At 41.1% G+C, this 22,885-nt stretch overlaps 2 protein-coding genes across 2 annotated transcripts; one reads left to right on the top strand and one right to left on the bottom strand.

Moving 5' to 3' along the window:
* The first annotated feature begins 2,933 nt into the window (after window positions 1-2,933).
* Window positions 2,934-11,126, top strand: LOC137271874 (putative defense protein Hdd11). The gene is made up of 5 exons (XM_067804264.1): window positions 2,934-2,993; window positions 4,752-4,968; window positions 5,801-5,949; window positions 6,716-6,807; window positions 8,470-11,126. The coding sequence occupies exons 1-5, from the start codon at window positions 2,934-2,936 to the stop codon at window positions 8,747-8,749; spliced, it is 798 nt and encodes a 265-aa protein (XP_067660365.1). The 3' UTR covers window positions 8,750-11,126.
* Window positions 11,127-13,665: 2,539 nt separating this feature from the next.
* LOC137272647 (ankyrin repeat domain-containing protein 66-like) lies at window positions 13,666-21,195 on the bottom strand. The gene is made up of 4 exons (XM_067805042.1): window positions 20,965-21,195; window positions 17,549-17,713; window positions 15,509-15,737; window positions 13,666-15,009 (listed from the first exon to the last, which is right to left on the bottom strand). Exons 2-4 carry the CDS (start codon window positions 17,691-17,693, stop codon window positions 14,907-14,909), a joined length of 477 nt encoding a protein of 158 aa, XP_067661143.1. The 5' UTR covers window positions 17,694-17,713; window positions 20,965-21,195; the 3' UTR covers window positions 13,666-14,906.
* Window positions 21,196-22,885: the final 1,690 nt, after the last annotated feature.

The following is a 22,885-nucleotide window of genomic DNA, read 5'->3' as shown; positions in this document are numbered from 1 at the left end:
GGAACAATGGACTAAGTCACACGGGACTATCATAAAGTCTTATAACACTGGATTGTACTAGGCCTCTCTTCAACGACTGAAATGGTAAGCAGCTCAATTATCACTTTTGATGTGCTTGTAAACCACCTCAGTGGTATGGGGGCACCTCCATGGTACATGCACTCTTGATTAAAGATTTTACAAAAACGAACTGTTAAGTCCTGTATGTGCAAAATAAAATAAATCTTGACACTGCCTTGTGAGATATTCTGCCATCGAAAAAAAACATGTAATATGATAAGTTTTTCAAATATTATTAACATCCAGATCAGTGTTAGGTATGGGAGTGGTCAGGAAATTAAATTTCATTGTTAATGTATTATTTAATTCTCCACATTCATCTCCTATTTCTATTTCAGATACAACATAATTTACATACGTTCACGTATTGCTTAGAAAAAGCTAAGTAACATCCTTTCATTAATTACATTTATTCCGAACATCCATGTATTATTTTGAAATACCTATATGTGTCATACACATTTTGTAACCGCTGAAATCTTCTGAAATGTGGGTATATCGAATGTTCTTCCAGAAAGTCGCCTGTGCTTAGTCTTGCCTTCTATTGCAAAAGAGGTGGTGTGGTAACCTGGGCCTAGATTTCTGAAGCTCTGTTAGCGTTAAGATAGTCGCAAGTGCTATACATTAACAATAAGTTACGACTATCGTAGAGCGTCGAAAATCTAGGCGCGCGCGCACACACACACACAAACAAACAAACCATTAAGAGGTGTTGTTGTGGGACCTGTGGGATACCGGTGTAACCCATATACCATCGGTGTAATGACGGTGGTCCCTTCCTAGCGAATAACGACAGAAGGTGGTGCTTGTTATTACCGTTCCTTGAGGGAATAAAACACAGACGTGTCCGCTCAGAGTGATTTATCCATGATAGAACTGCAGCAAGTCCTTCGTGTGCTAGTATATAAATTTTAACTCACTCATTCACTAACTATATGGGCTATCACGTTAAAAGCAGCAACATGATCACGTGCGTACATGCACGTCCCTCAAGGTAGAATATTCTTAAGTGTGACATCCTCTACCCAACCACCATACATAACCCACTCCACCTCGTCACTCTATTGAACAGTAAGGTATTCCATCGTTTCCGATTAGTGCAGTTCTGTATGGGTAAGCCGCTGCCACCATTCTGTTAACGTAGTCAAATGAGTTTGAGAATACAAATACAGGGTGTTATTTTGGCGCCTGGCATTCACTTGGTGCATTAATTTCCAACCTGTGCGCCATTTCGTCTTGAGAACTCCCGCAGCGCATCTAAGGACTGTCTGTTAAAAACCCGAGTTCATGTAAAGTGTCAAACGGTGTCTGAAGGTAAGGCACAACTGTCTGTTAATGTGCACAATGGGATTGTTTTTTAAAAAGCATATTTACATTTGTTTTGTATTTAACCAGTAAGGTTCAAGATATAAAAACTGACACTGGGCTATATGTTTTAGGTATTTAAATACGTTTTTATATCTCTCTTCCAATATTTACCTCTGCATTAGGAAAGTGCACAAGTAGCGCCTTCATGCGCTGGTAGCCATTTCCGTTTGCAGGCACTGCGTCTTTGAAATGCTTGACGAATATTTTTCGCGATAAAATACTAAAACACAAAAATACACATGATCGTATCAATCTGACAACGCAAAAAATGCAATATATCATAACAACATGCATTTAGCTTTACACATCAGTGGGTGATTCATTTTTAACAGTGGAAACACTCTAATGCGATGTGATGCAGCAGGAAATAGGTATTATGATCACCTGAATGTACTCTAATGAACATCTGGACATTTTTTTGTCAAATATGCTGCATAGAGAACAGTACCTTGAGGACCAGCGGGGTTTTCAGTAGACCTGAAACTTGGGGAGACTGACCAAGACAGCCCGTGTCTTCTTGTTAATAGGTGATTGGGTTAGAAGTCAAGGATAATATCACACCTATTATGTTCCTAGACCTATTTGTTACGTAGAATAACTAGACATGTCACCACGATTTGTTTCTAGAATATATTCCAGGAAGATATCACATTAAAGCACTCTTTGGGGAGCCTCTAGCTACATATTCAACCCAAGTATTCGATAGTATACGTTCAAAATATGAGTATGGTGCTCCTAAAACTGAATAAAGAGATGCCTGCAAATACGATAACATTTACTGTATTATTTTACACGATTTTTAATCAGAGTCCATTACATATCTACTACTCTTATAACCATACAAACATCTAACGTCAGCCATTCATGAATTTTTCATTTTGAAGTGGATTACATGCATATGAATATTATTAGAATTAAAGATTTAGTCACAAGAACTTGTATCAAATCGCTGTCATTATCTTCCAGTCTAAGTAAATTTAGCAACAGTGTTATTCGTTACACTCCTACAGTGGGTCCCAGTGTAACGAATATCACTGGGGCTAAGTTTACTTAGATAACTTTGAATAATGGAACAATCGTACAGAAAGTACTGTAATATGAATGGTCCTGTGCAAGTTCTCACATGCAAGTGAGCATCTTCTACTTTCTTTTAACCTTTGAGATGAAGGTACCTTGTCGCAGCAAGTCGAAAATAACAACCGATAAGGAAAGTCTTTGTTTTGTTCCATAAAGTCGAGGGAGATTTGACGTGTTAGACTTAGGGTACAACGATCATTTCTCTGTACACTTTCCGCTTTGAGGGGATTTACAGCGGGATTAGTCACGTGTGATTTTTAAGTGGAGTAACTGTCACGTGATTAGGGATACAAATAATGTAGTTATCCTTGGATTGAAGTAAATCCACTGTTTGGAAATATGTCCATTCGTTTTATGAATATACGCTGGAAATTAATCAGTTTCAGTTTGTGCCAAACCTGTTCACGAAACTATTCACCTTTGCCAAAATGGCCGTTGCCATTAAGCCACATGCCATCACCTTTGGCACTTCGCCGCAGAATTTTTGGGTCAGTGCTCAGAAATGCGTTTTTGCCAATAAAACAACTGTAACAGAGTTCAAAGTTAACAAAGGGGTATTGTTAAGAAAAAGAGACACAATATTTTTACTGCGCGTAGTGGTGTTACGACATTTTAGCTGAAAAGGTACGTGGCAAACAAATGACGAAACGTGCTCACTTGGACAAGGCTGTTTTCTGTTGGGATATCCTCAGTACACGCTTGTTTCGTCCTTTGTGTATTACGTAATATGGATACGTATCGGGGCCATTTGTACTATTGCAATAATTCTGACATAGCTAAAACCCTCTTGTTATGCCGGGAGACAAGTAGCCTAATAGTTAAAGTCACTTTAAGCTCAATACTTAGGTTCGATTCCGCTCAAGGGCGCCCATGCCTGTTGTACCCCGTCGTGATATTGCTCAAACATTGCTAAATGCGGCGCAAAACCATATTCACCCATTCAGTTTTGTGATGCTATCACAATACAGAAGCCACTTTTGCAATAAAGTCGCTAGTTGACTGCTACGTTCCTACGCCGTCCTACAATCATACGCCGTCCTACAATCACTCCCTTGCATATTTCGACAAGGTGATAAAGGCAAACACATCCAGCAAGCCCTTGATTACTTAAGATGCAGTGATAAAACAAACGTCAAATATTTATTCATTTATTTTGACATGTTCGGTTTGCTTCTATATTGATCTTGAACTGACGCTCGTGTGACTCTTCAATCAAAGTGCATTTTTATATATATTTTTTTTATTTATTTAATTTTTTTTTTTGGGGGGAGGGGGGGGGGGATTGTAAACAAACAAGGGAATTTATAGTCGATGACACTTGGATGTCCGTTGTCAACCGTTCACATGTTCTTCTGCTCTTCTACATCTTCTTCTACATACGGGTTAGAAATGAGCTTCAGTATCCCATGCTTAACGTAAGAGTCGACTAGTTGGATCCGGTGGTCAGACTCGCGAACTTGGCTGACACGTTATCGTATCCCATTTGCGTAGACCGATGCTCCTGCTGTTGATCACTGGATTATCCGGTCCAGATTCGATTGTTTGCAAACTACTACCTTATAACTGGAATATTTATCAGTCCGGCGTATAACTAAACTCTCTCACCCGTGTCTATACACAAGTGTAAATATAAGAATTCAAGACCATGCATTCATCGCCAAGGGGCACATAGACATGTGCAACCTTTTCACATCCATACATGCATACCTACATATATTTCGGTGAATATTGAGAAGATGCTGCAGTTGCATATACATATACCGTGCACTGTCAATGTTTCCTGTATAATAATAGGACAAAAAGATGATAGTATCATAGTTACTTACGCAACTAATTCGTTTGTCAGTGCGCTCTAGTTTTCTTTATATAACAACATTCCATTTTCAGTCAATGTATTCTACACAGTCCAAGAAATTATTCTTATTTTTTTCTGTAGACAACGTCAAATTACTTCCCTGTCCAATCCTGATATGTGTATTGTCATCTCTAGACGTAACAGAGACGCGCGCCAGTCTGTTAGCGAATGTGGACGACACAGCTGAGCAAGGCTGACCTCCCCAGCACTTCCCTTATCGGTTGATTACACAAAGGTCACGATATCCAAATACCTATAAAAAGAATCAATGTTTGTCATAATTTCCAACTTTTTTTTCAGTCCATCAACTTTCCCGACTTAACCATTGTGCTCCAGGTCTTGTTTCAACATTCCAGTTCCCGCACGCATTTTTGTTTGTTTACTTCTTCAGAGTTGGTCTCGTGGCCTGGTCAGTACTGTGGTGTCCGGCGTCTTCCTGTGGATATTCCTCGCCTGTCCCCCAGCGTCCTGCTACCCGGGGGGAGCCCCAATCATGTCCTGTGGGGACATGTTTCCATCTGGACACGGCACTGAGGCTCAGGTCACCCCCACCCCTTACAAGATTACAGTTCCCAAGAAGAAATACGACCCCAATACAACCATAAAAAGTAATATTTTCAGTACTGCACGTTTCATTAATAACTCAACTAACACAATGGGTATCAGTGAGTTACTGGAACCTTGAGGGCTAAGTACTCAAATTTCGATATATTTAAGAAAATTTCTCTTTAACCAACTGTGATTATTCAGTGGCATTATGTATCCATACATCCACCCGGAACACGTGTACACGAATAGGACATCGGTGTTGATCTACCCATGGAGTCGCATTACTGCCTCAGTCTAAACAGAATGATTATCATGTCTGAAGCATTGTCTTACCCCTTCACTCTATTTATGAAGACTACTCTATTCCATGGCATTATATATTCAATCAATTATCCACCCGGCACCTAAGTGCACGAATATGACACTGGTGTTGGTCTGTCTATGAAATCTCCCTCGACTTTATGGAACAAAACAAAGACTTTCCCTATCGGTTGTTATTTTCGACTTGCTGCGACAAGGTAGTATTTGATCATTGATTTGGGTAACATATTTTCTACTTTCTGCAACCCCTGCCGTTAGATATTGTGACCGATTTGTTTGACCTCTTACCTTGACATTGATATGTCTTTTTGAGGTACTGTCTGAACGTTAAATAAAGAATATTTATTTAATTTGTTAATGTGCTATAAACTATAAGTAACTTCAATGTTCTCATCTACGCATATATGAATATAATCTACGTAGATTTACGATGTAAGCGTTCTATCGTTTTTGAGACTTTGTCACTTGTACGCTTCCATACTGGCCATTTTAACCTATACATACAATATCTATGTACGCTTCCATACTGATCATATTAACCTACATACATGTTTGCACTATCCTGCACAGTCAGTCTGATCGCAACAGTGGGGTATTTCCGAGGTGTCTTCGTGCAGGCTCGTCGTGTGGGGTGTCGTGTCAACGTCACTGAGGTTATCGGCTCCTTTACTATCAACGACAATGAACTGGAAGCACAACACTGCTTCGGCAAAATACACGTGAGTCATCTCTGTTACAGAAGCATATAAGACGGCGACCCATCGGTATTCTCTCGCATTCACGTCCTGTATTCAGTGAAAGATGATGACCAAGACCCTGTGGATTGTGATGGGAGTGACCCATCGTCGATATATATGCAGCCATATCGTGACTAGAATATCGCAAATTCAAATATCAAATTTGCCATTTAGCTTCACAGTTATTTGACAATCAGGGATAATACAATATAATGAGTATATCTAGAGCTCTAACAACTAAAGGTAGATACCATACTACGGACCATGGCGACATACAGTACCTTTGCTGCCTCCACGGACCCTAGTTTGTGATAGGAGACGAGGAGATAAATTGGGACAAACTAACTTGTTTTAACCAACACAGCTTGTATTTAACCACACAAGAAAGTCAAACGAAAGAGAAGAATCCAGTCATACAACTGCACATTCACTGAACATGAACAAATGACAATTTGTTAGTTGTGACTTACTTTGATGTCCAGACAGGCTGCTTCCTACAGGTAAACAACGACGTTTATAAAGAACATGAGTGAGTGAGTGAGTGAGTTAGTGGGTGTTCCTTAACGCTTTATAAAGAAGATGTATTTTGTTGTTATACATCTGACATAGCAGTTAAAACTTGACATCGACTATTTCCCAACTGCTGTCCTATCGCTACTGTCTGGTGTAGTGTTAGTGGTTTAGTTGGTTAGGAATGTGTCATGTGAGGCAAGCCAGGTGATACAATGTCGCATTGACGCCATTACAGTCGGCGGTGACACACAAGATGCCGTCCAAGAAGACACGGAAGGACATCTACTGGACACCGCCTGTCACTCCAGCTGGTCACGTGGTCATTCGGTGAGTGAGGAGTGAGTGAGTGTGCATGTGTTATGTCGCTTTTAGCTGCAGGGGACACCAGAAATGGGCTTCACACATTGTACCCAGTAGGGAATCGAACCCAGGTCTTCGGTGTGACGATCGAACGCTCAAACCACCAGGCTACCCCACATCCCCCGGTGATATGTATACTGATTCAGTTCTGTTTACCTTCTTGAGGTGAAATAATGTGGAGCGAAGAAAACCTTAATATGTCTCAATATGTCCCACTCTCTTCACGCTAATATTCACTAGTCGTGAGAAACTACCATATTTAACAGTTAATATTCACACATGTATTACCTATTGGCCACTATCATGCAAAATAGTCATTGGACACTGTCACTATTAAATGATTTATTCACGATTAACTATTTATCTCTCGCTGTCATACTAATTGCCATTCTCTGTCATGCTAATTTAACTATCGTGAAAAGATGGTTATCATCGACGTTAACGTTGTGCAGGTATTGTCGAACAATTCTGGCTGTGGGTGTGAGGCCTTTCTGTGTTGTGCTGCTCTTGACTGGTGTCGGATAAAGGGCATTAGAGACGGTCTCAACACTTCACCCCTGTGTCGCCAAGCATTCAGATTTCCTCGGTTGGCCACAAATGACGTCCCATATCATGACGCTCCCAGGTTGAACTTCTTGAATGCAGTTTTATACCAGTCCCTCTCCTCTACGTCGAAAAACTTTCATTCTGCCATTGTTCCTGAACCGACATTCATCTGCAAAAAGCACCATCTCCAAGTCACGCCGCTGCTGTCGAGGTACAGTTTGGTACCCATTGCAGTCTGCGTTGATGGTGTGGACGGGTCAAGGCTATTTCACGGTAATAGCGGTCGGCTCGTATACCAACCATACCAAGGTGGCGACAGACTGTTCGTCTGCTGATTGCGTACCCTATTGCTGTCGTTGATGTCGTCGTCGCAAATCTGTACCGAAGATGATCTGCCAGATGCAACAGTCTGCGGCTGGTGTTGTGACACATGGTCTTGGGCGGTCTTGAGTCTTGCCTCTTGCTGGAAGCGGTTTCTCAGATTGCTGTTGGTGGGCTGGCTGCTGTTAAAGTTCATGCCAGCTGACGCTGTGAAGCCCCGATATTGGCCAAACCGATCGCCTCGTTGCGCTTGCGCAACTCTTGGCATATTCGTAGTGTGTTTTTTTATAATTTTTTATATATTTTTTGTTTCTGCATGCTTTTTGTGTGCAACATCGCTATTTATGCCTCAGTCATGCGCGTGCATCGGGACCAATGTCTCATATTACGTTTCTCATGTTTTGAAAATGCATGATTCGTAGGAGGTTTTCGGACTGCTTGCTGTTATTGGGACCATGTTGCGTTTTGGCGAATGTCTTCTGAACCAGCGTTGTTTGTTTTCCTACGATTATTTTAAAAGCGAGAAATGTCTTTTTCCGGTACATTAGTTACCCTTCACAGTCATACTATCTTTGCCATTTCGTCTGCTATAGTAAAGGGCTGAAATAGTTGAATCGATTAACACGTTCTACCCAAACCGATACTCTGTGTGATATAACTGAAATACTGTTCAACGCTGCGTTAAAGCAAACTCAATCACTCACTCACTCACTCAGGTAAGGTTTAAGCGATTAATAATTGGATTATCTCCCTTTATGACAGCGCCACCTTTGTAATGGAGAAGGAGGTGTTCTGGGTCGGCGTGGAATCTGACGTCATGGTCGATCTGAAGGAGATGGACACGCCGAAATGCATAGCGAGCACAGTGCGGCCTATCGCAGCCTTCACAACCACCATACCAACTACGCCGTTCGTAAACTACGCCGACGACAATGTTCTCGGGAAGTACTCGTCTTCAGCCGTCTGTGTAGACACTAATCAAAATATTCTTGGACTTATAATTCTGGTACAAGCCCTTTCACGACTAGCACAGCATCAGTAGACTACAAGATAGTATCTGTAGTCTTCACGTGTTCACGAAGCATATACTCTGTTTAAAGGCGGCTTCATCTCTATCCGCGAAGCAGGGACTGTCCCGTTGATTGTCCACTTGAGCGTTTCCATGGAGGAAGTGTATCATTAAACTCAAGTCCAAAGTACAAAGCATTAAGAAATTAAATGACCTGCTATTATGTGGGTCATGTGTTTAAACACCTAAGGGCACGTGCCGGTGTCCGGTACTCTTGAGTATTGCATTGCATTAGCGATATTATTTATTTACGACGACAAATATCTGATTGTTTGGACTTGAGTCATAGAACGAGCCGTGGAAGACATCAGTTCTTTTCCAGTTGAACATTTTAATTTTAATGGTTTATTCATTAACATTTGTTATGTCCATGCTTCTTGAATCATGTCCTCATCGGAAAGATTCACGTGTAAATAAACCGACGCTGTAGTAAATATTGCACCAGCACCACTACACCTATACCATGTACATCTTTATCACATCTGTCTCGCAGCTATATTGCCAGATATGCAACTTGTGTATCACAGCAATGCCCCAGCTTTGCAATTGTTATACCACAGCTGTACCGCATATATACACCTGGAAATTAATCAAGCAACACCCCAATTTTTTCTATTGGAGCAACTTTGAAGTGTTCTGACAATCAAAATATGCCGGGTTGATATAGTTTGACACTTTTTTATTCAACAGACGATCTCTGACAAACAACTTAAAGGGAAAAAGTATCAAGACTTTGCTTTATTGCAACGAAATCCAAATTCTTAAAACTGTCTTAAATTCATGAAAAAATGGACACAATTTACTATTCATCCACAGACGTTGTTGTCAGGTGTATTAACACAAATGTCACATGGAAAGAAAGAACAGTCATCTGAGAGTCTGCACACCGACTTTCATCAATATCTAGTGTGTCCTCCCTGCGCACGCACCACCGATTCCAGACGCCTCCTCATTCCTTGGATGAGTCTCCGGATCTGATTCTGGGGGATCCTGTTCCACTCCTCATGCAGGGCAGCCGTCAATTCGTTGAGATTATGGACTGGTGGGTCTCTCTGCCTCACACGACGGCCAATAAAGTCCCACAAATGTTCAATGGGGTTGAGGTCAGGGCTCATGGCAGGCCATGGAATTCTGTCAATTGCATTTTGCCGCAAAAAATCATTTACAGCATGCGCCCTGTGAGGTCTAGCATTGTCGTCCATAAATATGGGTCTCGTTGCCAGAGGATGGTTCTCAAAATGAGGTACCACAGCCCTGTCAAGAACCTCCTGTTGGTAACGAACACCGTTAAGGTTGCCACGGATGGTAATGATATCCAACTTGCAGTTCATGGAAATGCACCCCCATACCATAACGGAACCTCCCCCAAAGGCCACAGTCTCCTGGATGTTCCGTGGAGCCATTGCTGTGTTCCTCTGCCTCCAGACCCGAGTACGACCGTCCACCATGTGCAGCAAGAACCGGCTCTCATCTGAGAAATGGACCTTCCTCCAAGAGGCAATGTTCCAGTGCAAACGGTCATTACACCAGGCCAGTCGGGCTGCCTTATGGGCTGGAGACAGTCTGGGTCGCTTGATTGGCCTCCTTGCCCGGTATCCTGCAGCTTTCAGACGATTCCGAACAGTCCTGTTCGAGATGGGTCTCCCTGGAAGCCACTCCTGTCTCAACCGAGAGCTCGAGTCGAAGGACCTGCGCCGTACAAGTCTCAGTAAAGCTCTGTCCTCGCGGACTGTGGTCTTCCTGGGTCTTCCTGGTCTAGGCAGGTCTTTAACTTCATTAGTGGCCCGGTATTTTTTCAAAAGTTTTGAAATTATGGAATGATGTCGTCCGATTTGAGTCCCGATTTGTCTTAGAGACATACCAGCATTCCTCATGCCGATTATTTGCCAACGAGTGGCCTCTGATAATTTCCTACGTGCCATGACATTGAAATGAATGAAAAACCGAATGCAATCGACAACCTGCGCTTGTAAACACCCCAGGGAAAAAGTGCATTTTTCGAAAGTTGAGGTTAAAGCAATGCACGTGCGCTGTGCAAGCTTCACGCGCGTCATATCAACCCATGAAAAGCTCATGCTGTATGTCAATACATCAAAATTGAATAATCAATCATCAAAATTACTTCGTTATACTTTGTTAAGTTTTTATGTGTCTTTGAATTTGGTGTTGCTTAATTAATTTCCATATGTATATATCATAACCACAGATCAGCAATGCAACTGTTATATGCCAGCAATGCCCTATGTACATAACAAATATACCACACACACATATATATAGAAAGGGATAGAGCTGTATAATGGCGATCTGTAAATAATCAAGTCTTATTAAAGCACATGTTTCCCATAAATAATGTTGCTTCTTTTTTTTACAAAAAAGAGAGAACATATGACGGAATAGACCGCATGCTGAAGTACCGAAACTGAAACACATAGTGTCAAATCTTGCGTCTGATCAATCAGCTCTGTTAGTCACTAGCAGATGACATTCAACTTTCCTCATAACCTCTCTATCCAATAACGGATAGTAACTCTCGCTGCTATCAATGTTGACTTGCCTGTTGTGTTTAGTGCCACTGTTTAATAACGGATCGTGCATGTTAGCGGTGCTGACTAGCCTGTATTGTGTAGTGCCTGTATTCAAGTTCGTTTGTTTCTCACTGTTTGCAGTTTTGACAAGCCTATAATGTGTAGTGCCTCTATCCAGTAACGGGATCGGCACTCTTACTGTTAATGTTTAGTGCCTCTATGCAGAAAGGAAACAGTAACTCTCATTGTAAACAGTGCTGACTATCTTGTATTGTAGTGTGTAGTGCCTCTGTCCAACAACGGGATCGTCACTCTTACTGTTAACAGTGCTGACTAGCTTGTAGTGTGTAGTGCCTCTGTCCAACAACGGGATCGTTGGTGTGCTTGTATCCCGCTGAAAGTGATTTTTATATGTTTGCTTTGCAGGACTAATTATCGGTGTCACACCACAACCTGATTAATATCGGTGTCACACTACAACCTGATTAATATCGGTGTTACACTACAACCTGATTAATATCGGTGTAACACTACAACCTGATTAAAAGGCACATGACTGCACATACTCAAAAAACAGCTAAAATATGTCAACAACATGCTAGATGTCGTTTCATGAAAGCGCTCAGTAAACAGTGGTTGTTTTTATCATGATTACAACATCCAAGGCCTCAGTAAAGCTTTCAAACTGTTTTGTGGATGTAATGTGGAAATCGATGACAGAAAGAATGTCTGCTGCCATTCCGTACTTGACGTTTACCATATTTTCCTATACTGTTGGTTCTCAACCAGGTCAACAATCGACCTACCCATGCATGTTTTATTACAGGAGCACCAGGTATGTCAAGATAAACCTGGTCACTATTTGATAATTACATATAAAAACACACTCAGTTGTACAGTCGAGTCTCATTTAAGCAGAATTTTGTTATCAAAATGGAAATGGTTTTGTAGCGTTTATTTATACAGGTGTAACTGAGGGTGGTCAGAGAGTATCACAGAGTAAAGTAGAGCGAAATATTTTCCAGATTATGCTTGCTAGTCTAGCTAGCTGTGCCTGAAAGTTACTAGTCCACAAAATAATTCACAAGCCCATTATTTGAACGTAGAAACTAAGGTTAAAATGTGGTCATCTGTCAGGCCACAATCTTACATGATTTGAAAGTGCATTATACCTTAACAAGTGGGAGAGAGTAATAAGTCAAATAAATTACCTCATGAAAATGCACTAGCCAGTCAGGCAAGTGACTTGGAGATTTACTGGCCCGACTGGACATTTACTAGCCACGTGCTAGCGGGCCAATGGCTATTTCGCATACTGCTTATGAATCAGTGTGGTAAAGTTTATGGACAGGTATTATAAAACAAAAGTACAAATGACGTGTTTTATAACTGTGTCACTTACCGTGGACTCGAGATGATTCCAGTGCCATTGACCTTGCTCACAAACTCATGTCGACTCATTTATTGGTCTCCAACCGCTTCAGTTATAGAATCGAAAGTACACTAATGATATCAGGATAGAAAGTGGGTCCTGTGAATGTTATTATTAAAATTAACATAGAGACAATTAAATACACCAGATATTGAATATATGCTTAGGTATCAAACAGTGACACTCAAATAAGGTGACTTATTGTGTGTGATTGTCAGCGTGACGTGTGAGTTTATGCTATACAACAGTAACCTGAAAGAAGGTTCCCTTTAATAAAGTTGGTCAGCGGGTTAGCGGTAAGCATATATTAATTATAATGAAATGTTTTATGTTCATAGTCCGTGAAATATTCTTACGAACAAATAAAATCACGCATATATTTCTTTGCCTTCAGTTAAACGCTGGCATTTCGGTTCAGTCTGAACGCCGATTTTCACCGTGATCCAGTTTTATCACATTTAGGTTGCGCAACAATATAGTCCAACATTCCACAAACCAGGGTCCATTTGCACAAAGCAATCTTAGCTCCACGACTATCTTAAACCTGTGTTGGAGAATGGGACTTACAATCATTGTAGCGCTAAGATCGGTTTGTGCAAGCGGGCCCTGCAGGAATCGAGTTAACACGTTAACAGAAGCAATCCAAAAAAGGTTGATCGGCTTGGCAAACCATTGCTTTGACAAGCAGACAACCACTTAGTCCCAGGATAAGACCAAAGTCTCCGATGAGTGCCGCCAATTCAACGAAACTTGTCGAAAAGAATACATTTGGGATATGGAACATGAATGATCGGCGTAATACCTGAACACATGTCACGTGACTACATTTTCTCCGTTAAGTACAGATTCCAGGCCTATCGCGTTTAAGTCAGGGAAACCACCCCGCACTCACAGAGTGAGCCATACAAGTTTGAGAAAAAAAGAATACATAAGATGTATGTATAGTTTATTTTTTACAGTACACTCTATGAGTCATGTTTCTTCACATAGACTGGTTAAACATGTTTTCAGCATCATAAAGGTACATGTATAATTCCGAAATGCCGGGGGAATATTTTCACAGCAATATCTACTACAGCAGTATATGATAAAGGCAAAAACGTCCACATCTGGGGGTTGCTGCAGGGAATAGGGAGGTCGTCTTAGGATAAATGCACTTACAGGTCACAGGCACACAGTTACAAACACATACGCGAACGCGCACGCACGCTCAATATGTGGTCAGCGATTGAGATTTGGTATTTGCGTTGATTGAAGAATACCCGAGACGTCGACGTCGTTTCAAGAGTTCAAGAGTCAGGTGTTCTGGAGAAATGGTTATTTTGATATTCTCTCACGCTACTTACTCAAACACTACATTTTTCTGGAGAAATGGTCATCTTGATATTCTCTCATGCTACATACACAAACGCTACAAGTACCGTCTCTTCTATGTCCTGGAATGGAATGTTTCTGGAACACGTGTTCAGGCAATGGTAAATCTTACCTATGAATTAGTACCAATCAATGTGTAAACACGTTGTTTTGATGACAAGAACAGTGAGGACAGGCAGTGATACAAGTGTTTGCCACCAGCATATATACGTGATGCTAAAGTTACATTAATATGGGCTCATGTACAAACACGCAGACATTCATAAACCAGTGACTAGCAGGTAATATTTAGATTGAAAGCTAAATATAGCTGACACGAACTGTCAATTACAACTGAAAAGACGCAACTGAATATTTAAAAGATAAAATACATTTTTAACGTATCCCAGTCACTTCTTTGTCGATGGCCTTCAAGGAGAAGGCAGAGACAGAAGGTATTCGTATAAAAAGGATATATGCTCAACGATCACGACAACTAGTTTCATATACATGGAACGGGAGGACAAAGGACTGCCTGATTGAAGAGCGAAGTGCCCCTTTAAATAGACCATTTGAGGGCAAACCAACGTACATATAATAGTAACCGATGTCCCATGGAATTAACATGTAAATCAAGGTATAACAGGAAGATCAAAATTTTACAAACAACTAATTGGCCAGTTAACGTGTACAGTGCATGAAACAAGACAGTCTCTCAGTCTCGCACCCATTTCCGGATCCGCTGGTGTGTAAGCAGCATAAACCCACTTCACGTAACTTGTACATAGACTCATAAGTAGTGACGCTATCAACGTCTTCACTTGTCACTGCGACATCGCTCATCATCGTCGTCGTAGTCGTCATCGGAATTTTCGTCAATGCCCAACCTTGCTCTCCTCTCCTTCTGCTCCACTTCAGCTCTGTATAACAGAACCAATTAAGTAAGCCTGTACATGATATATCAGACATTTAGATCAATTTGAAATACAATAAGTGTAACGGTGTGTTACGAAATGATTTTAAATAACTTTATCGAGGAATCAGGATCAACTGTCTTAAATCAGTGTTCGCTATTCAATAATCAGCATTTGTGGGGAAATATACTCATGGAAATAAAAAAGGGAACAAGTACATGTGGTCCTTTATTCTTTTACAGGTTTCTTCACAAGGAATGTATTGCATTGTGAGTGAAAATCTGGAAATATATGAAGGAACACTTGTACTATCATGCATTCCTTAAATTATTTCCATGAGTGTGTTTGTATAAATATCTGTGTGTATATCTCTCTCTCTCTATATATATATATATGTGTGTGTGTGTGTGTGTGTGTGTGTGTGTGTGTGTGTGTGTGTGTGTGTGTGTGTGTGTGTGTGTGTGTGTGTGTTGATGTGCCACGATCTAAAAGGTGAAACACCTACTGTTTCAAGTATTTCATGCAGTCTTTGTGGTTGTATATTGTGGCTATCCGCAGAGGGGTGTCTCCATACTTGTCTTTTCTGTCAATTGGAACGTTTGCGTTGTGTAGCGCTCGCAGCGACGTTAGTTTGCCAGTCTCTGCTGCACAGTGAGCGGGAGTCCAGCCTGTATCTGTGCGCGAAGAACCCTTAGCACCATGCTCCAGCAGGAGGCGGATCCCTTCACCGAACCCTAGACAACGCAGTAAGAAATCGCTGAAGAGATTTGAAGGACGCTTCGTGTAAACACATAAAGATCAAATACCATCATGCGTACTAGCAAACAAGGATAAGTTGAGCGCCGTCCTGACAATTGACCCGTTTTAGAATGCATGAGTGCCATCCTGGCGCTTGCCACTGTGAACGAAGTATTGCCGACTTGTTACACCGACCACGTGGCAGTCTTATTAGCAACGCGAGGAAGCAATTTCATCGTCATGCACTGCACGCGCACAAGCCTACATCTGCTCTAGCTTTCTTAAGCCAAATAGTTTTGCCCATTCTCTTCCCACAGAGGTTACTTGTCATATCTTCCTACGAACCTCTGTTCTAATACGGCCATATTTCGCAGTTCTCATAAAATCACCTAGCGGCAAAAAATAGCAGATTTATCTCCCTTTTTCTGTCCAATCAGAACACGTGTTACATCAACTTAGATTCAACTTGACCAATGCAAGCAATGTGGAGAAACAAATATGACATGGCTGAGTTCTGTGTAGAAGAAACATCGCACTCGGGAAGAGGTTCTAGTTTTCACGATACATCCGGAAATTACCGAGATCTTGCGAACGATCACTTTTGAAACAAGGTCGCTGTTTGCACTACTAAATCTGATTGCCTCCAATCACAAGCCTTGAATACTCGCACCACGAAAGGGTCGTATTAGAACAGAGGTTACGTAGGAAGATGTGACAAGTAACCACTGTGGGAAGAGAATGAGCTTTGCCGTGCACCGCCTACTTCTCGTAAACGCGTTTTCTGCGCCAGTCCAACTTATTCTTGTTTGCCACTAGGTGTTTTAAACGGAAACAAACAAGTAACTGTGGTTCCTTTCGTCGATGTAGAAATGCTTAATACGGCATCGTTGTTGTGTTTCGGACGAAGTCTCCTGTAAGAAAATTTCAAGACTCTGGAGAGGCGGGTTCGAATCCCGGATGGGACTCAACCCCCAAAAGTACTAGAATTTGTACTTTACTAAGAAAGTGAAATCCCAAATATGACATATGTTGCAGTTTGATACATCCTTTAAAGGGACTCTGTACTCGGGTTAGTTTTGAGTCCCTGCCTGTATGATTCAAGTCATCAAAACTACCTTTGTGAGTGATTTTTGCAGTCGGAAATTCAAATACTTTCGAAGACAATGTGCAAGTTGCATTTAAAACCAATCCTGTTATGATCAAGGATAACAGATACATTCATATAACAAATTCATGTACACCATTGGTAAAAAAGGATTCGATGATTTTCTAACAATGAACCGATTTAAGAAATTAATGAATAGTTTGTATCAGTAAAAGGATATGTTTGGTAACTATTACACTAATTTCTCAATACTTGATAACAATTGACATGTGATATGGTAAATAGAGAATCTGACCCAAGTGTCTACTGATCTCAAATAGATCGACACGAGTTGATAAAGTAACATATATTCAAGGCTTGTCGAGGGTATTTTACCTTTATCAACGAGTGTTGATATAATTGATACCAGTAGACACGAGGGAGAGATTCTATTTATCATCCAAAATCATTCTTCATTAGTTTTCGATGAAAAATATACATCTCTGAACACAGCACTTGCATTAGATTTGCAGTGCAATGATGTCATAGCATTGTGACGTCATCAAGTTCATGACGTCATAGCATTGTCAGGGCATTGTGCACAATCTACTGTCAAAGCGATATCTCCTAGGAGATATCGTCAGATGTCACACAAGCGATATCTCCTGTGGTACACAGATTTGTATGATAAAATGTTTTCTTGTATTAAACTGATTGCTGCACCTTTACTACTTGCCCAATGCATGGCAGTCATGTTGTGCCAATCCTCGTCCTTCAAGTTGACGTCAAACTTGCCGCTGCGCAGGTACTCCTCCAGCATGTCATAGTCACTCACTGCCGCAGCCTCGTGCAGCTCCAGGCCCGCCATCTTGTCTAGAGCCAGGACATCTGAGTCGAGCAGGAAATTAGAGAGTGAGTTTGGGGCTAAAATAATTCTGGACACAACATGATGATACAAAGCACAATTTTAAACAAAAGGAACTAGGTTTTCCCGGCCAGTAGTGTACTTTCTCACAAAGATCCACTTGGTGAAAAGGAAAGGATAAACTAAACGTTAGGATATTGTTAACGCAAAGATTGGTTTGTTTCAGTGGACCTACGATTCCAGAACAGAGGGTCACCAGTCCAAGTAATGACATCCTTTACTGCATCTATTTAAGGCCTCAAATCTCCGTTTTACTTCTCTAATCGGTGTTTACTGATGACCAAGTTACAAAGGAATGAGTAAGGAGTGAATGAAACTAGTGAGGAGGAACCTTGTTTCCACGATTTCCCGGAATCACACGAATATTCACGAACGGACACGAACGACTTCGTATCACTGGACAAGCATCGATCTTAGCTGAGTTGTCTGCATCGGATCAATATTGGTGTAGGTATCGATTTATTTCTGGCATCGCCACCAACACGAACAGCCTGCATGCCCCCATGGCTGAGCATCGATCTGCCATACCATCGGACCTACTATTAGGGGAGACAACTCAGGGTGTGACAGTGATATGAATGCTTAGAAAAACGATTTGTAACCCCATATACATTTCTTACAATTTCCAAGATTATATATGTAAATATTACATACAAAGCATTTCCACATTCACAAGCAATACCCATTGTCCCTTCCCGGCTCTATTACGAGGAGGTGTTTATCAATACCTTCCTGGTTATATAACGAGGAAGTGTTTATGAATCACTATCACGTAGCAACCATATCCGGCGATGGCACACGTCACAAACACTTGCAAAGTCAAGTCACTTGCTCGTCTGTACAAACAAGGGAAAATGTGAGTGGGTGAGTCGGTATTTACGCTACTTTCTGCGTAATTTCAACACTAAGGCTAGGGAAGGGTAACAGAAGGGAAACCGTAATACAAGTTATAATGGAGACAAACTGACAAATTTGGAAATACTCTATACTCTCTTTAAAAGAACTTATCTACTTGCAAATTTCGGGAAGGTAGGCCTGTGTATATGACACTGACAGCATAGACACCACTCCGCACCAGGGGGATAAATTGCATGACACAGTATGACTGGCAACATGCGGTGCCTCAAAATCCCCATGACACACACGATAAGCACGACCGTGTTCGCTCACTCGGATACGTTGGGTACTTGCACCAATAAATATCACTAGTCATCAGTCACACCTAATGTTTGGTCAAAGGGGAAATACTCGTCTTGTTTGTTTTATTTATGGCTTTGCTAGTCACCCAGGAGTCCTTTGGTGGCTGTGAAGTGCAGCCCAGTCAGCAAATTACCTCTGTCGCGTCACACGCGCCATGGAGCTGATACAATCTTTAGACTGTAGGTAGGTTTGAAAAGGTAGCATGTTCAACTTTATTCGAACAGCTGTTGAAGAGAGAGAGCCGAAAAAATTGCTTACGTTATTACGACATGTAGAAATGTCACAAGGTAAACATGCAGAACACAGGTAGTAGGGTAAGGGCCCTTTTCGGGTCAACAAAAATGTGGCAAATTTCAATTTCTGAAAACTTTGAAATGTTCGGGTCAACCTCTGTTGTTATTATATTTTATTAATTATTTTATTAATTATTCATTAACGTGCCTGCTTTCCTTCCCTAGTATTGTACGCTTGCGTTGTTTGATCCTCAAATGGTCAAATACAAATATCCTTTAAATCAGTTACAATGACAGATTTCAAATTAAACAAGACCATGACTCAAAGTAAATTGTTACTATATGTTCGTGATGTTTCCATTTACGTCAAATGGTCTCTGTTTTCATCTGATCGTAAGGTAGGATCAGTTAAATTTGCCCCAATAGATGGAAACAAAACGTTTACAAAACTTCTAAAATAATTTTTTGAAAGGGCTATTTGGTGTCATCACCTACTCGTTCAGTTTTACGAAAGGTATGTGTAAACGTGCATTCATTGTGAATTTTGTTACAAAAAACATTTAAAATACTCCTAAAACCAAACCGTTGTTGAATTCAACAAAGTCCTTACTTATGCATACATACACGTGATAACTTTCGTCATAATTTCTAAAAGTGCATATGGCACTCATCCTACCGGTTCCTTTATAGACTTATCTCAGTTCCAAGCCTTAGAGAATGGTCAACCGTTAATCATTTCGATGATCAAGTGACCAACCGACATCACTATCACTGTGCAGGTAAGAAATAATATAAGCCAAGATTTTAAATGCATAAATATAATCCGTTTTACTGACCTAATCGAATGGTAAGTTGTTTATCATGGTGACCCTACTCGACCTTGATTGATCTGCCCTTAACGTCAGAAACTAGTAACAACAGTACTATGTAACTTTAAGTCTCGAGTATACTGTGAAGCAGTTTTTTCCTTGTAGAAAATCCATATCGTGTAACAAATAATGCCAACTGTGTCACAGCGAACATTCGTCAACATATTTTACAGATCTACGTCGCATTGTCAATGTGAATTACAAGTAACTTTACGTGAAACGAACTGATACCGATATATTCGGATCGGGTGTATAATGATGACATGTGTATGTTTAAATTTATGCAGATCGTGAAGGAGTGTGATTTTTTCGCCGCTTTTATCAATACCCCATCAACAACACAGCTGGTAACTATGCATATCTCCTGAGAGGGCGAGTTTAGTTTTACGCCTCGTTTAGCAGTATTCCACCAACACACCAGAAATGGGCTTCACATACACACTATCCATGTGGGGAATCGAACCCGGGTTTTCAGTGTGACGAACGAACGCTTTACTACACTACCCCATCGTTCTGCTTCACCGGACCACCCGATACCGTTACAGTTGTCTTTAACGTGAAGCATGGGTCGTTCAACACTGCAGTTACGTAAACTATCTTACGTAAACACACAGCGTGCATTTTCTCTACCTCCCTTAATCTTTAAGACATTTTGGTAGTTTTCTTGTGGTAAATACGGTAAACAATCGGTAAGCATGCGTATTCCTCCAACATGGTCATAATGGTGTCGGATCCGTATGAACGGATCGCGACATTATTGATCAACGCAGCACTCACGACCACATACATTGTATTGAAACAGAGTGGCAAGAGGTCGCAAAACATGTAGACATGTACATACAGCCTTACAGAAACGAATGAATCAAATGTACGGCAGACAGGATTTCGCTTGAATGAAAATACATATCTCACCTGTGCAGGTGTTGAAACGCTGTGGTGTTTCAGCCGGCGGCGGGGTTGTCTCCAGTCGAAGGCTTTACAGTCCCCCAGTTACAGCCGTAAATCAGACACTAGCAACATCCCGTCAAGTGTCTATATACTAAACCTAAAGTGTACCCCTAATGGCGAAATGACTTGATCAAGTCCTCAACATTTCGGATCGCTTCCCTCGCAACCAGCTTCGACTCAAACCGGTATCCGAACGTCCATTTCTTTTGAAACCGGTTTCGGTGTAGTGGTATCGGTTTCAGAATGCGTAGTCATTGTTATATAAGAAATGGCTGAAAGCTGTTGCAGCCAAACCGGTTTGTCAATTCGCGCCTGTCACTAGGTCGTTAATTCTGTTTGAAGCGATCGGTTTAGTTCGATAGGCCTGACGGACGATCTTTGACCCCCGAGTTACTACATATAATACCCTGCACACATTAGAGTCAGACGGGCCTGTGCTTTGATAAGAGATTACTGGGCATTGTTAACAGTAAACTCAACAGCTGAATACAACGTGAACAGGAGGATCCAGCGGGAGAGTAGAAAGGGTGCACGAACACATATCCCTCCTCATGTCTTGAAACTATTGAATGACCAATGAAATTCTCGTGAAAACGGGTAAAACTGAACTCCACGCGCACACACACGCACAAACACACACTATCGCGTACGTGTATACAGATAAAATTATTTAGCACACTGATATACATTATTGGTGCAAATACATTGAGTTCACCGAATTACTTATCAATGTCTATGTGTTGAAGAATAAATATTTGTAAAATCGCGCGAGGAAGCCGGTAACTCAAACTCTGTTTTTAATTTTGAAAAGGCTTATTTTTCAACACACAGACATTAATGAGCAAAGTCAGCATAGCGCAATGGTCATATTCAGAAACACAGATCGTGCTTCAGCCTGAGGAAGGTGAAATAAATTACTCGCAAATAACTTGATAGATCGTAACTTGAACTATTTGACATGTTTGTGTCATTCTTTTGCTTGACACGCTACCTGGTTGTGAGACATGTTAGTGTCATTCCTTTTCTTGACACGGTACCAAGTTGTGAGACATGTTTGTGTCATTCCTTTACTTGACATGACACCTGATTGAGATATGTTTGTGTCATTAGGAGTTAATCTGTGACCCGCATTCGCCGAAAGACTTGAATTAACTCAGTACTTGACTTAATTACACATCACTGGTTATTTCAGTACACTATCACTGGTTATAATATTTATTTATGACGGGTCAATTGTCCTTTTCCACAGCTTTATTTCGGACACTACTTTTGTATGTCAGTGTTTATGTACTGTCTCGAACAAAACTAAATATAGGCCATGTCGTATTTAGATACAAATTTGTATTTTCATGTCCTTGTGAGAAAATATTTACCAGTGTTAAGTCAACATGAAAACAAGGACGTGGGCAATCCTTAATCCCAGTAGGGGGTTATTAAGTTGGAATTATATTGGAATTGAAGTTATATACCGCTTATGTTTTATTCCTGGATCCGCGCATGTTACAACACACAACACCAACTGGTGTGAAAGGAGGGATCGCTCCTGCATGTGAACACGGTCCTCTGCCCTTGGTCTGCTAACGGTTTCGCAAAGAGGAGCGCAAGCGCTCTAGGGCAAGTAAACTAGTGTACGATAATCCCTCAATGACTTGAGCTCCATGCAAGAAAGGGTTCCAGCACTGCACAAAGCTCAACACCCATCACGTGTCTCGTCTCGCTTAAATTGATTGGTTCGTCATGTTGTTGTCAACACAAAGCACATGTTAGGTTATGTGACAGAATGTCAAAACGTTGTGCAACATTTGCCTCACTTTTATCTTGGAACGTGAACGTTTTACAGTTGGACAGAATATCACCAAGATGGACGTATACTGGTGATACAGAC

Source organism: Haliotis asinina, chromosome 2 (assembly GCF_037392515.1).
Source record: "Haliotis asinina isolate JCU_RB_2024 chromosome 2, JCU_Hal_asi_v2, whole genome shotgun sequence".
Lineage (NCBI taxonomy): Eukaryota > Metazoa > Mollusca > Gastropoda > Lepetellida > Haliotidae > Haliotis > Haliotis asinina.
The sequence above is the reverse complement of the archived record's forward strand: the minus strand, read 5'-3'. Positions and strand labels throughout refer to the sequence as shown.